The following is a 14,118-nucleotide window of genomic DNA, read 5'->3' on the forward strand; positions in this document are numbered from 1 at the left end:
CGCGGGGCCGCGCCGCCGGCGCTGGCGCAGCGGAGCCCGCCCGGCCCGGGCCGCCATGGGCGGCAGGATCGAGTGCGTCTTCTTCAGCGAGTTCCACCCCACGCTGGGGCCTAAGATCACCTACCAGGTAGGTACCAGCTTGGGAGGGGGAAGGAGGCGCCGAGCCTGGGCAGCAGCCCGCTGCCGGGGCCCAGAGCCCAGGAGCGGCCGCAGCGGAGAGTGGCGGGGCCCGGGCCGGGGTCGGCAGCCTCCAGCGGAGCCTTCTGTGCCGCCGCAGGTCCCAGAGGACTTCATCTCGCGGGAGCTCTTTGACACCATCCAGGTGTACGTCATCACGAAGCCCGAACTGCAGAACAAGCTCATCACCGTGTGAGTGTTGGCGAGGCGCCCGTCCGCTGCCCGGGGGGTGACCGCCGTCCCCGACACGGCTGGGCACGGCTCTGCCAGCTCGGGGCTCGTGGGGTCAGCAGGTTCATTGCCATGCCCACAAGTACCCGTGCAGCAGGAGTGGGTACCTGCTTCTGGGAGAGACTGGTGCTGCGTGTGGTTCTCTGTCGGCCTCAAGTACGGGAAAGGCAAATGAGTCTTGAACTGTGCTGGTTTGGGAAGGAGACAGTTTTCTTCTCCATTGCTTGACTCTTGTCTTCCTTCTTCAGACAGTGTGTTTTGCACTCTGAGCATTTGGGCATTAGACATCAATGTTATTGCAAAACAGAGAACCAGAGCAGACCGGGAACTATCCTTGTGTGAGTCTTGGGCCTCCCTGAAGGTTTATGTGCAGCTTGTACTTGTCTCCCCACAGGACAGCTATGGAGAAGAAGCTGATAGGCTGCCCCGTGTGTATCGAGCACAAGAAGTACAGCCGGAACGCTCTGCTCTTCAACCTGGGCTTTGTGTGCGATGCCCGAGCCAAGGCCTGTGCGCTGGAGCCCATCGTGAAGAAGCTGGCTGGCTACCTCACCACCCTCGAGGTGAGGCCTGGCAGAGGCTCTCTGCCTCCAGACCGGCCCCACAGAGTCCCCACTGTCCCAGCACACGTTGTGGGTCACCGGCTGTTGCTGGGTAGGGGATTGTGTTGATTTTACCCACACATCACTGGAAGTTTGAGGGAGGATGAGATCTGAGATGTGTGGTTGCTGTAGCCAGCAGTCCTGTGGGGAGGAGCTGATTCGATTTTCTCTTCTCTTTAGCTTGAAAGTGGCTTCATCTCCAACGAGGAGAGTAAACAGAAGCTGGTTCCCATCATGACCATCCTGCTGGAGGAGCTGAATGCCAAAGGAAAGTGCACCCTGCCCATAGGTATGGCAGTTACACCAACACGGTAGTGAGGGCAGGGTGAGCTGGGCCATCCCCTGCCTAAATCAGCTCTGCCTGCACTGCTCCTGGCAGCTCCCTGTCTGTCTATGGTTGGAGCTGGAGGTCATCTGAGCCAGTCTTGACCTGGGGAGGTCATCTGAGCCAGCCTTGCACTGAGTGGCTCAAAGGACTGAGAGGGATGGGGTTATGGGTTGCAAACACCTTCCTCCATGCCTGTGGGGGTGTCCTGGGGCTGATGGTCATGACATCCTGAGGGAGCAGAGATTTTTGTGGGAACTGAGTGCTCCCCTTTCCCTGTCCAGATGAGTCAAACACCATCCACCTGAAGGTGATCGAGCAGCGCCCAGACCCTCCCATCGTGCAGGAATACGATGTCCCTGTCTTCACCCAAGACAAGGACGACTTCTTCAACTCTCAGTGGGATCTCACCACGCAGCAGGTCTGTGTGCTTGACCAGGGCCAGTATGCATTGAACTGAATCTGTTTCCAGTCTGCCTGGAGGGATAGAGCAGTCAGACTGTCCCAGAGAGCACCATGGTAATGAGCACAGTTCGCTGTTCCACTTGTCTTTGTGCTCTGGCTTCTAAGCAACCCATTCACCCAGCACGGGGATAAAATGCTGCCAGGGATGGAGCTCACTCATCCCAGCACGCTCCCAGACTCAGGGAAGTTTCTTGGGCTTCTGGGTGGTGTGTCAGGCCTCTCTGCTCTCTCCACTCTTATCTCTTGCTTCCTCCCCTCCTAGATCCTGCCCTACATCGATGGCTTTCGGCACGTCCAGAAGATTTCGGCAGAAGCTGACGTGGAGCTGAACTTGGTGCGCATCGCGGTGCAGAACCTGCTGTGAGTGCCTGGCAGGGCGGAGGGGAGGGTGCTGGCAGAGGGAAGGGTGCTGACAGAGGGGAGGGTGCTGGCAGAGGAGGCCTCTCACTCAGGATTTCCCTGTCTGCAGGTACTACGGGGTCGTCACACTTGTCTCCATACTCCAGGTGGGTCAGGCCACAGCATGGAAGCACGAGTGGGCTTTGGCCGTTGGGATGGCTGTGCAGGGGACACAGCGGGGTTGGGCTGTGTCTTGGAGCTACAGCTAAGCAGAGCTGCTTTTCCCTTGCCCACCAGTACTCCAACGTCTACTGCACCACGCCGAAGGTCCAGGACTTGGTGGATGACAAGTGTCTGCAAGAAGAGTGTCTGTCCTATGTCACCAAACAAGGTACAGTGACCCTGTGCTGGGCTGCTGGTGGAGCAGGAGGAGAGGGCAGCTGACTGGTCCCTTGTCCCCACAGGGCACAAGCGAGCCAGCCTCAGGGACGTGTTCCAGCTGTACTGCGGGCTGAGCCCTGGCACGACGGTGCGAGACCTCATCTCCCGCTACACGCTGCAGCTCCAGAGGGTGGACGAGAGGTTGGAGCCAGCACCATCCTACTTGGTCCCTGTGGGGGTGACAGGGAGAGTGGGAGGGAGTGAGGAGGGAGGACCCGACCCCTACTTCTGGGTGGGGAAACAGAAGGGAATGGAGGGAGCTGGGGCATTTGACACCTCAGCATCGCGGTCCCAGTCTCTTCCCTCCTCATCCCTAGGAAGCTTATCCAGTTCGGTTTGATGAAGGGTCTCATCAGACGGCTCCAGAAATACCCCGTGAAGGTGGCTCGGGACGAGCGGAGCCACCCAGCGCGGCTGTACACAGGCTGCCACAGCTACGATGAGATCTGCTGCAAGACTGGTGAGGAGCTGGGCCCCTCCCCATGCCAGGCTCCCCCATGCCAGGCTCCCCCATGCCAGGCTCCCCCATGCCGAGCTTGTGGCCAGCAGGAGGCTGAGGGGCTGCCAGTGTGCCCATGGCTGTGGTTTTTGAGTATCTTTTGCCCCTTCCTGAACCTTGAGACCACAGGGAGATGGGACTGCAGTCTGGATTCTGTGCTGAGCCTGTGGTGCCAGGGGGAGGAGTGGGGGTACCCCAGCCAGCGCCCTGACGCTGCTGCCGGGCACCCCACTGACGCCCCCCTGCCATCCCCCTGCAGGCATGAGTTACAAGGAGCTGGATGAGCGGCTGGAGAACGACCCCAACATCATCGTGTGCTGGAAATGAGGGCGGGGGCGGCCGCGGGGCCGCCGGGGTCCGTGTGTGTGTGTCGCCCCCCTCCGCGTGCCCCGCCTGTGTCCTCGCTCCTCCGCGCCGCCAGGGGGCGCCAGCAGCCGGGTGCGCAGCGGCGCCGCCGCCAGGGGGCGGTGGAGGTGCCGCCAGCGCGAGCCTCCCGCCGTTGCCATAGCGACGCCGCCGCCATGGCCGCCGCCGGGCCCGCGCCTCTGCTGCCCGCCGAGGCCGAGGCCCTGGTGCGCTCCGTGCAGGGCACCGAGCTGCGCGACACCGGCGGCCAAGGGTGAGGGGAGCCGGGAGAGCCCCGGTTCTGGGGTGTCCCCGGAGGGCTTGGGACAGGGGGGAAGCGTGAAGGGGGAGCTCCGCATTTGGGGCGGCCTCGTTCGGGCTGTGTGGGGAGAGGAGGGGCCCTGGTTTCGGGGCCTCTCCAGAGGGTTTGGGTGGGGATAACGAGAGGTTCCCAGGAGGTCTAGAGCAGAGAGGAAGGCCCCAGTTTCGGAGCCTTCGTGGAAGGATGGGGAGGGAGACGAGGGTCCAGGGGCAAGCAGGACAAAGAAGGGCCCCAGATGTGAGGTGTCCCCAGAGGGTCTGTGTGTAGGGGTGATGGAGAAGAGAACCCTCAGTTTTGGAGCGTCCTCAGTGAGGATATCTCTTGGTGGGTGTTGCTGGGGGCAGGCAAGAGGGCAGTGGGGTTGGGGCTGCCAGGGGTGGAGCTGCTGCCCCAGGGAGACAGTGTGAGGTTTGGGAGTGCCTGGCAGGCTTGAGGCCTTTTCCTGGGGATGGGGGTGCCAAGAGCAGATTTCCCTGCATGAGGGACCCTCTCCAGAAGCACAGCAGCACCCCAGAGCCAGTGGCCAGAGGTCTCTGGTACCGATGTCCTCGCTGGCTGCCCTGCAGATGGCTTCGGCAGCACGAATGCGTGGAGAAGCTCAACATGCACGCCATCCTGAGTGCCTCCACTGGCCAGGAGCAGCTCCTCACCGAGCTGCTGGTCACCTACGCCAAGGTGAGCCTCCTAGGGTGCAGTCCTCATGTCCACACCAGGCCTTCTGCCTCGAGCTGGGGTTGCCTTGTGGACAATGTGCAATTATGGAATAAAATGGTGAAGAATCTGTTGTATATCTGGCAAAGATGTTTGACTGGGGTTTCCCCAGTTTTGCTTTTTTTAAAAAGAGATTAAAGGCTAAGCTGTGGTATTTCTACTTGCTAGTCTCTGGCTTCTCTTTTGGAGGTTGTTTTGGTCTCTCGTGCACTGGCCCCCGTGGTTGTGTATCTGTGCCCCTGTACCTGGGGTGTCTCAGGTCCACGATGTGCTGGGCTGGGCCAGGATGTGTGGTGCCCCACACCTGCCCAGCTCCTCACAGTCATCTTCCTTTGCAACCCCAGGAGCTCTCTCTGCCTGCTGGTCTGTTGCTGAAAAGCTGTTGATTTCTGAGCTGGGTGAATAAAAAGCCAGTGTGGCCCAAGGCTGCCCTCCCCCATGGGACCACTCTGGAGTCTGTGTGGCTGAACATCTGCCACAAAATTGGTTCCCACTGCAGCACTGCTCTGAAGGGCTTCACTTCCCTCATCCATTCCCTGTCTAGATTCCTGTTCTCATTGGGGAGCTGATCTCTGTGGAGATCTGGAAGCACAAGGTCTTTCCTGTGCTGTGCCGGCTGGAGGACTTCAAGCCAAGAAACACCTTCCCCATCTATGTGGTGGTGAGTATGGGGGGCAGTGGGAACCTGGAGATTGGGTGGCCACCACTACACTTAAAAGTAAGTCTCACCTTGAAGATTTCAGAGCTGGGGTTTTGCTCCTGAGCAGGCTGAGCAGCTGTGGTGTATGGTGTGACATAGTGGGAAGCACCTGGATTCCCAGAGCCATGACCTGTTTAATTAACCTGGCAGAAGGTTGTAGTGAGATGGGGGTTGGTCTCTTCTCCCCAGTAATAAATGGTAACGCAGGAGGAACTGGACTCAAGTTGCACCAGGGGAGGTTTAGACTGGAGCTGAGGCAGAACTTTTTCCCTGAGAGGGCTGTCAGCCCCTGTGCCAGGCTGCCCAGGGAGCTGGGGAGTGCCCAGCCCTGGAGCTATTGCAAAGCCGTGGAGCTGAGGTGTTGAGTGCCATGGGTTAGTGCTGGGCTTGGCAGGGTGAGGGGAAGGGTTGGAATTGGTGATCTTAAAGGTTTTTTTCCAACCAAAATGTTTCTATGACAAGCCCATGTCCTTCCCTTCAGGACAGGGAGCTGCTCCCAGCGGAGCTCAGCTCTGTGGAGAGCTGTGCTTCTACCTAATCCCACACAGGGGCCCGTGGGAGCTGCTGGATGCAGCAGACACTGCTCCTGGAGGTGACTCTACTCCTGGCTTGCAGCTCCCAGTCATTCAGTGCTACCCTCACTGCCAGGCAGCAGCAGCCCTGGGGTGTTTGCCCTCTCTGGACACTGTTTGGCACCTTGAACCTGAGGGCTTTCTGAGCTTATGTGCTGCTGGCTTAAGAAAAACATAGCTTTTTCCCCCAGAGTTGCTGAGAGCAGCAGTCCCTTGAGCCATCCTTGGTGAGGGCACAATCTGGGGAGCTGCTCTTTCCTTCACCTAAGGGAAATGTGCCTAAAACCTGGAAGTTTTAGCCCATTTTCAGTCTAGGATAACACCTTGCTGAGGCAATGCAGTGTCTTCCCTGTGCAACTGTTTGTCTGCTGCATTGCCTCCAGGCAGTTACCTGGTGCTTCCCAGCCTCAGGACAAGGCAGTCTGCCTGCCCTCAGGGGGTTGAGGACAGTGCAGCTGTGCAGAGCACTGTCACAGGCAGGTGCCAGGGACTGCAGCTTGCCTGAGGGCTACAGTTGTCCTGTCAGTGTAGGGCAGAGGTAGGGCCCTGTGAGAGCCCTGTCTGCTGTGAAGCATGGCTCTCTGTCAGCGTGTTACAGTGTGGCAGGCGTGTTTACATCAATATTAATGTGAACTGGAGTTGTTTTACATCACTTGTATTTGGCTCTTGGACTTGAATTTGGCCACAACTACATAAGCAGCTTCTTAGAAGGGCTCTTTTCCCAGCCTCATTGCCCATGTCCTTGGTGCTGGTGACTGCTTCACTGTTACCTCACTCATTTTCCTCCTGCAGCTGCATCATGAAGCCTCCATCATTAACCTCCTGGAGACAGTGTTTTTTCACAAGGTAAGAGGCAGGTTCAACTTCCTTCAATGTTAAAGCCCCTGGGAGTGGAAAGCCATGGCTGTGGGGGCTGACCCTCTGTGAAACTCTTGTCATTGTGAAGGAGATCTGTGAGTCAGCAGAGGACAGCATTCTGGATTTAATTGATTATTGCCACCGAAAACTGACCCTGCTTGCAGCTTGTAGCACCAACAGACAGACAGTGCAGCTTTGTCCTGAGGATCTGGCCAGCCTCTCATCCATGCAGGTGAGGAGAAGGTCCTGTAGCTCACCGAGGACACATGTGATGGAGGATGTGGGCAGCCTGAAGAGTCACATGGAGGCCCTTCCCATGGAGATCCCCTTGGCTGCAGACCTGGCAGCTCCTGCCCCACTCAGAGGGGCTGGTGCTGGTGCAGTTCAGCCAGGCTGGCTGCACCCACCTCCCTCCAACCCACAGCTGCTTCTGCCCCCTTCTCATCACAGTGCCAGCTTGGAGCTTCCTGCAGGGCTCAGCCTGACCTCTGAGCTGGGGGATACTGGAGTGTTGACAACAAAAATATCTAGTACTAAGGGCTTTGGCCCTTTGCTGTTGCTCGTGAAAGCTGTGTGGGGATGTTTCCTGGAGCTTATGAAACCACTGCTGCTGGAGCCAGCCAGGATTAACCATGAGAAGGATACTTTCCTAAATCTGTGTATGACTAGAAATCCTCCTAACTTGTTCCCCCCAACCTTTCTCATCTCTCTGAGAGTTCCCTCTCTTCTGTGCTGCTCTGGGCCAGCAGTGAGCCCAGAGCTGTTCCTAGTCAGGTATTGCCACACACATGGGAGCTCCCTTTGCTTCTGGGGCTTCTCAGCACTTGAGTTTTCTCCTTAATTCCACTCATCACAAGGAGTGTCTGGAAAAGCAGGGTTAAAGGGATAGCCTGCAAGCTTGGCTGTGCCTCCTCCTATTGCCTCCATCCTTTGGCTTGTTGCCCAGGCACGTGCTTCTCTTCCAGAAAAGGGAAGGAAGTGGAGAGCTCTGGAGCACAATAGGGATGTTTTCCAGGAAATGTTTTCCCAGCTGGGGAGGGGAAGGGGGTGTCTCTGTCAGTGCTTTGACATGGCTCAAGTTAAAAAAAAAACGACCTCTTCTAGCCAATAAGGTTCTAAAAATCACTCATTTCCCAAGGAGCCTGGTTTCCTCTGATTCATCCCAGCCCCTCCTGACTCTACATACAATGGCCCCCTATGAAAAAGCTGCTTCTGCCCTGTTCTGCGCTGTGGAGCCTGCTGTGCATGGTGGTAGTCCCTGGCGCAGGACCTGTCCTGCTGTCCCACAAGCAAAAGAGAGTCCCTGTCTGAAGGTAGCAGAGATGAGGTCTGGATACCAGGTGGAGCTGTAGGAAGCAGCTTCCCTGGGGGAGTTTTGGTGGGGGGAAGAGCCCATAAGACTTTTTCGGTAGTGTATGGGGCACCAGCACGGGGAGCACAGTGCTTCCTGCCACAGGAATTTGGAAGGAACTGTTGCAGCAGCACTTTAGAGAAATACAAATTGCTGAGGTCAGTGCTCTGCACATAAAGATGTGAGCTGCTGAGTGTCTGGGACTGAAGAGAGGCTCTGCCTGGGTCACGGAGAAAGGCTTGGCACCTCTCAGTGGAGCCATCCCCATGGTCTCAAAAGAGGCTGAGTCAGAGGATGGTCAGGCTGTTTACCTGAGGACGTGGGGGATGAACAGGGTGTCCAGGCTGCCCAGGGCTGGGAATAGGCTGGGTGGCTGCAGAGCTGTGGGCTGGGATAACCACAGGCAGATATTTCAGCTAGCTATATGCAAGCTGGAGGGGAGAGGCAGATCCAGGAGGGGTGGATGTGGGACTGCAGCTGTGCCGGGGCCAAGGTTCTCCCTCCTCCTCTGGTTCCTCTGCTGACTGTGCAGCTCCCTCCTTCCTCAGCCTCACAGGTCATGGGCCCCAAGATGATCTCAGGAGAGGAAAGAGAACCAGTCTGGGACTAGCCTCTTTCAGGGGATGTTCCTGGGCAAGGGTGCTGCTGCTGGTAGGAGTTAGGGAGATGAGGGGCTGTAAACACTTCTGTGTCTGCCCTGGCAAACAAGCTGGCACAGTTGGGAGATGAGAAGCAGAGCTTGTGTTGCAGGGCTCTGGTTTCCTCCCCAGTCTGTGGTTCTGGATGTGCAGCCAACAGCTTGCCTCCCTGTGGCTGCTGGGAAATGGGGCCTGAAATCCCCAGGCTGTGCTTGTCCCTCCCCAGGAGCTGCAGAAGCAGGCGGAGACGATGGAGTTTGAGATTTCCCTGAAGGCCCTGTCTGTGCTGCGGTTCATCACCGATCAGGTGGAGAGGTGGGTGTCCAGGGGCAGCAGAGAACCTGTGCTGAGCTGAGTTTCCCCACAGGGTCACAGTGTGTGCCTGGACCCCCATCAGCAGCCGCAGTGGTGGCAGTGGCACTGTGCCCCAGGAGGCAAACACAGCAGCTCTCCACCTTGCTCTTTGCTACTCTGGGCAGCCCAGATCATTGTTTTCTCTCCCAGTTGCCTCAGGGAGCATTTGTCTCTGTTCTGGCGTTTGACTGCAAACACCATTTCACCCTTTCTGTGCTATCCTCAGCCTACCCCTGAGCGCACTGACACGGATGCTGAACACCCACAACCTGCCCTGCCTCCTTGTCCAGCTGGTGGAGCATTGCCCCTGGAGCTGCTGGGAAGCAGGTACAGATGGTGCCTTGTGGTACCTGGGGTGCCATGGTGGCGTGCTGGGACCTGCATCCACTGACTGGTTTCCTTGCTAAAACCTTCCCCTCCAGCCTCCTCCCCTTGCTCCTCAGCAGTGCTCCCCTGCCTGAGGCTCAGAAGCAGCTGCAGCACAGCTGGTTCAGCTGGGGACTCAGCAGGGTTCCCAGAAACCAATCCTCACCCAGGGCTGTGTGTCTTCTGAGCTGACTGGGGCCAGGATGGGAGTGTAGCGTGTCAGCAAGCCCCACCTGCTCCTCAGAGGAGCCTTGTCCTGGGCACAAAAGTGCCAGTCTCAGCTTGTCTGCACCATTCTGGGACAGCACTAAGAGCTGGAGCCCCTCATCAGCACTAAAGGGTAGGTGTCAGGAGGATGAGGTGACACCTTTCTGTCCTGTCCAGTGACAGGACAAGGGATAATGGATGTAAGCTAGAACACAACAAGTTTCACGTAAGGAAAATCTTCTTTGATGTTCAAGTGAGGGAGCCCTGGCCCAGACTGCCCAGGGAGGGTGTGGAGGCTCCTCAGGAGCTTTCCAAACCCACCTGGATGTGTTCCTGTGCCCTCTGATTGAGGGGAACCTGCTTTAACAGGGAGCTGGACTGGATGAGCTCTGGAGGGTCCCTTCCAACTCCTACCCTTCTGTGATTCTATGGGCTCTCTCAGACTGCAAACTGATTGCCCTGAAGTGGATGGTTGTTGAGCTTTGCTCTTGCCAAAGACCTTTGATCAGATGTGCCCATCAGCCATCATCTGCACCATCAGCCCAGCTTCCCCCCCTTGCTCAGCCCATCAGCTTCCCCTCCTGCAGCCCCCCAGCTTCCCCCTGCCTGCCTCTGAGCTGCAGTGAGGCATAGCCTGGAGCGTGGGAACCCACACTCCCCTCCCCAGCCCTGCACCGGGGCAGGGGGTCACAGCATGGGCAGGGGGAGGAAAAGCACGTGGGGGAAGCACGTGGCTCTGCCCCTGCAGAGCGGAGCCCAGCTGGATACAGCAGCTTTCCTCTTTCTTCTGGCCAGGAAATGCATCCCTTCTCTCTGCTTGTGTGCTCAGAGTGTCACAGGGAGCTTTGATCCAGGGCCCTGAGGGAGGGACTGGAAAGAAGCAAGAGTGCAAAGGCATTTCCAGACGCTGCAGATGCAGGGTTACATCCTTCTCCATCCCCCAGAGCAGCACAGTAGCTCCTGGAGCTTCCTTTCTCACTTGTGTCATATTCATGCTACTTCTGGCATTCACTGGCAGAAGAAACTCTGGGGGAGTGAGTACTGGCCATGCTGGTCCCCCAAAACATGCCTCTCCAGCCATGGCAGCATGGGCTCCCCTGTCATCTACCAGTGCTCAACACTCCTGACCAAGTACAGAGGGATCTTGGGGATCTTCCACTTCCTGACACAGCTCTATTGTTTTAATACATGTTCTTTATGCTTTTTGTGTTCTCTGATACACTGTCCCAGTACCAAGTAGGCTGCCATGCTGAGGAAAGGGAAACTGAGGCAGGCAGAAGCAGAGGGGCTTGCCCCCCATGAAATGAGGCACTGGGCCTAGGCCAGCACCCCACCTCTGAGCTGTCTGCCCTCAGGCTGAACTGTCTGTCCCTGAAGCCCTCCTCTCCTGTCCCTCAGGTGAGCTGAGGAAGTTTGAGAATGGCAGGTGGCACGTGGTGCCCCCCGAGGAGCGGGTGAAGATGAGCAGACTCGATGGGCAGGTGTGGCTGGCGCTCCTCAACCTGCTGCTCAGCCCCGAGTGCCGCCACAAGTACCACTTTGATGGCTTCAACAAGGGCCAGCTCCTCAAGGTAGGGCCCTGCAGCACAGAGCAGGAGCTGCCAGCACTGGGCATCTCCCCTCAGCCTCGCTGTGGGCTCCCAGGAGCCAGCAGTGGGAGGGCAGCGGGTCTGTCACCGTGCCAGCAGCAGCAATGCTTGTGTTGGCGAGTGCCCCTCATGGGATCCCCGTGGCTCACTCTGCCAATGCCCCACGAATCCCTGCTCTTGCCAAGCTGCTTCCCCACCTCTGCCTTCCTTGTCTTGACCTCTCTCCACTGGCTCTTTTCTCCCTCTGTGGCCACAGCTCCGAGCGTTCCTGACAGACATCCTCATTGACCAGCTGCCCAACCTGGTGGAGATGCAGAGATTTCTGAGCCACCTCGCAGTGACAGAGCCAGCTCCCCCCAAAAAGGATCTCGTCCTGGAGCAGGTATCCTGTGGCTCTTCACCTCCCCAGCAGCTGTGCTTTAAGCCTGGTAGCTCCCTACCCCCCTTTTCCTCCCACCAAGCTCAGCTCTGGAAAGCTGGTGCCCTGGTAAAGCAGCCAAGCACCCATTTCAGAGTCACGCCTTTGTTGCCAGCAAAGTTATCTGTGGACAACATGGGAGCCTTGTCCTGCTACTGCACTGGCCCAGCAGTTGTATCTAGAGCCCTAAATGCCAGGTTATAAACAGCTCTCCAGATCACACTGAGCCCCTGGTGTTGTGGCTGTATGGGGCAGAGACAAACCCTGGCTTGTTTTCACAACTCTTCCTTTAACGTTTGTCAGTGTTTTCCTGCTGAATTCTGATTCCTCGGGGAAGAGCCTCTTTTTCCAGCTCTGGCCTGGGGCTGCTTGGCACACTGTGTGCAGAGGGATGCCAAGGTCTGCTGACAGAGGCTGGACTCACACTGTGTGCAGAGGGCTGCCAAGGTCTGCTGACAGAGGCTGGGCTCACACGGGTCCCAGATGATATCTGGGGCTTGAGAGTTAGGCCCTGCGAGTCATCAAACAGTTGGAGGTTCTGGGGGGTTTTAATCAGTGCAGGGGTAATCTCTGGAGAAGAGTTCCCGCTGCCTTGTCGGCAGTTCTCTTTGTGCCGGGGCTGGCGGCGCCTCCGCAGAGGGCTGGGGCCGTGCCCGGTGGGCGGACGGGGAGAGCGGGGGGGCAGCTGGAACCACACGCGTGGGCTCCCTGCTCTGCCCAGAGCGCGGTGAGCTCACTCCTTGTTGCCGAGCCAAGCTGAGGAAAGGCCTTTTTACATTCAGCTGCTCCCCGAGCAGCCGCCTCCCCTTCCAGGCCGGGCTATTTTTACAGTGCCGGCGAAGGCAGCGCCGTTGGAAGCTGCGACTGTGCTCTGCACAGCCCGCGCTGCCGGCGCGGCTCCGGGCGGGCGCGCTCCCCTTCGCGCCGGCCGGCCGCCCCTTCCAGAGCCCTCCCCCGGCTTTTCATCTTCGGGGAAGTGACGAGCGGAAAAAGCTGCTCAGGCAAACGGCTGCAGAGAGCGGGGCTGAGGCTGCTGCCGGCCCGCGGGGCGCCGGGAGCCTCGGGGTCCAGCAACTGGCCCCTGAACGTTCTGCCTTGTCTCATCTGAGCCCTCATTAGCGAGCAGCTCCATCCCCTCTGTGTACCCAGAAGCAAACCCTCGCTCCCTGCACCATCTCCTCAGCGTGTGCTGCCTCTACTCACCACCCCAGGGAGTTCCCAGTGCCCCCCTGCCACAGCAGCTTGGGTAGGGCAGCGGGCACACCTCCTTCCCTTCTGTCTCTCACACCAGGTTCCCGTTATCTGGGACCACATCCATAAGAAACACATGGGGAAGTGGGAGGCCATCGCCAAGCACCAAGTGAAGCACGTCTTCAGCCCCACTGAGGAGGAGCTGAAGCTCCAAGCACGCAGGTAAGGCCCTGGCACCTGCATCAGGCTGCCCAGTGCAGCCAGGATCCCCATTAGCAGGGGCTAGAGCTCAGCAAAGCAACAGAGGGGTCTGGAGTACTGGCTGGGGACATGCCTTTGGCGGCAGGGTGCATCGGGAACAGCTCCCTGCTTGGTGGCAATTCCCTGTGAGCAGCATCACTCCCTCTGTGCCTGCTGCAGGTGGGCACAGACCTACAGCTTGGACATGATGGAGGCTCTGGCTCCCGACAAGCCCCGCTGCAGGGTGTGTGGCACAGAGGCGGCCAAGCGGTGCTCTCGCTGCCGGAATGAGTGGTACTGCACACGGTAAGGGAGCCCTGCAAGCCCCCGCTGTGCCCCCTTGCAGTCCCCCCATGCCCCCTGCTCTCACAGACCTCTCTGGAGGCTGCCCTGGAAGGGCTGCAGGAAGCCTGGTGCCCACGCCGAGAGCAGCGACAGGCTGGGTTTCCAGTGGTGCCTCTGTCTCCCTCCACTGCACCTTGGTGGGGCAGGAGTAAGGAAAGCACCCACAGCTCTTTGGGTGCAGGTGACAGGCTGGGAGGTGGCAGCTGGGGTGGAGGAAGTTAATTAAATCTTCTCTAGTCCTTAACCATCTGGCAAGGTCTGGTGTTAAGCTGTCTTAGCCCCCGGAACTGGGGGCTGCATCCCTTCCCTGTTGGGACAAGGCTTGGCTGTGCAGCTCTCCCTCAGTGCCCAAGGAGGGGAGTGCTGGGGCTTGTCCCTGTCACTGCTTCACTCCCAGGGATGGATGTGGCCCCACTGTGTCCCTGCTGGGGCTGTGGGCACCCTGCAGCCAACCTTCTCCTCCACAGGGCCTGCCAGGTCCAGCACTGGCAGAAGCACAAGCCTGCCTGCAACCTGCTGGCTGGGACACCAGGGAGTGGGGATAACCCCTAAGAAAAGGGCTGACTGGCACCTGGCCATAGCTCAGCTCAGCACAGATTCCCCCCACCTCTAGCCCAGTGACCAGATTGAAGCAGCCAGCACCGGCCCCTTCTGCCTCCTCCCAGCCCCAGGCAACACTGCTTGGGCTTGGCCTCTCCTTTCCCACTACCCACCTTCTCCAATAAACCTCCTTGTGCACCCCACTGCTGAGTGACTCCTGCTTTTTTTCTCCTAGAGGAAGATGCTAAACCTTTCCCCACCCTCCATTTGCACCTAGAGAGATGAGGGGTGT

General features: G+C 58.5%; 2 protein-coding genes across 2 annotated transcripts; both read left to right on the forward strand.

Annotated features, from left to right (window-relative positions):
• The first annotated feature begins 8 nt into the window (after nucleotides 1–8).
• NPRL2 (NPR2 like, GATOR1 complex subunit) lies at nucleotides 9–3,426 on the forward strand. Its single transcript, XM_062008723.1, has 11 exons — nucleotides 9–127; nucleotides 278–369; nucleotides 803–971; nucleotides 1,191–1,299; nucleotides 1,620–1,756; nucleotides 2,063–2,160; nucleotides 2,270–2,306; nucleotides 2,437–2,530; nucleotides 2,604–2,721; nucleotides 2,898–3,040; nucleotides 3,339–3,426. The coding sequence occupies exons 1-11, from the start codon at nucleotides 56–58 to the stop codon at nucleotides 3,404–3,406; spliced, it is 1,137 nt and encodes a 378-aa protein (XP_061864707.1). The 5' UTR covers nucleotides 9–55; the 3' UTR covers nucleotides 3,407–3,426.
• Nucleotides 3,403–14,022, forward strand: ZMYND10 (zinc finger MYND-type containing 10). The gene is made up of 12 exons (XM_062008722.1): nucleotides 3,403–3,698; nucleotides 4,313–4,421; nucleotides 5,002–5,118; nucleotides 6,522–6,575; nucleotides 6,676–6,819; nucleotides 8,803–8,891; nucleotides 9,157–9,257; nucleotides 10,902–11,074; nucleotides 11,349–11,474; nucleotides 12,802–12,923; nucleotides 13,122–13,247; nucleotides 13,754–14,022. Exons 1-12 carry the CDS (start codon nucleotides 3,403–3,405, stop codon nucleotides 13,836–13,838), a joined length of 1,542 nt encoding a protein of 513 aa, XP_061864706.1. The 3' UTR covers nucleotides 13,839–14,022.
• Nucleotides 14,023–14,118: the final 96 nt, after the last annotated feature.

Source organism: Colius striatus, chromosome 15 (assembly GCF_028858725.1).
Source record: "Colius striatus isolate bColStr4 chromosome 15, bColStr4.1.hap1, whole genome shotgun sequence".
Classification (NCBI taxonomy): domain Eukaryota; kingdom Metazoa; phylum Chordata; class Aves; order Coliiformes; family Coliidae; genus Colius; species Colius striatus.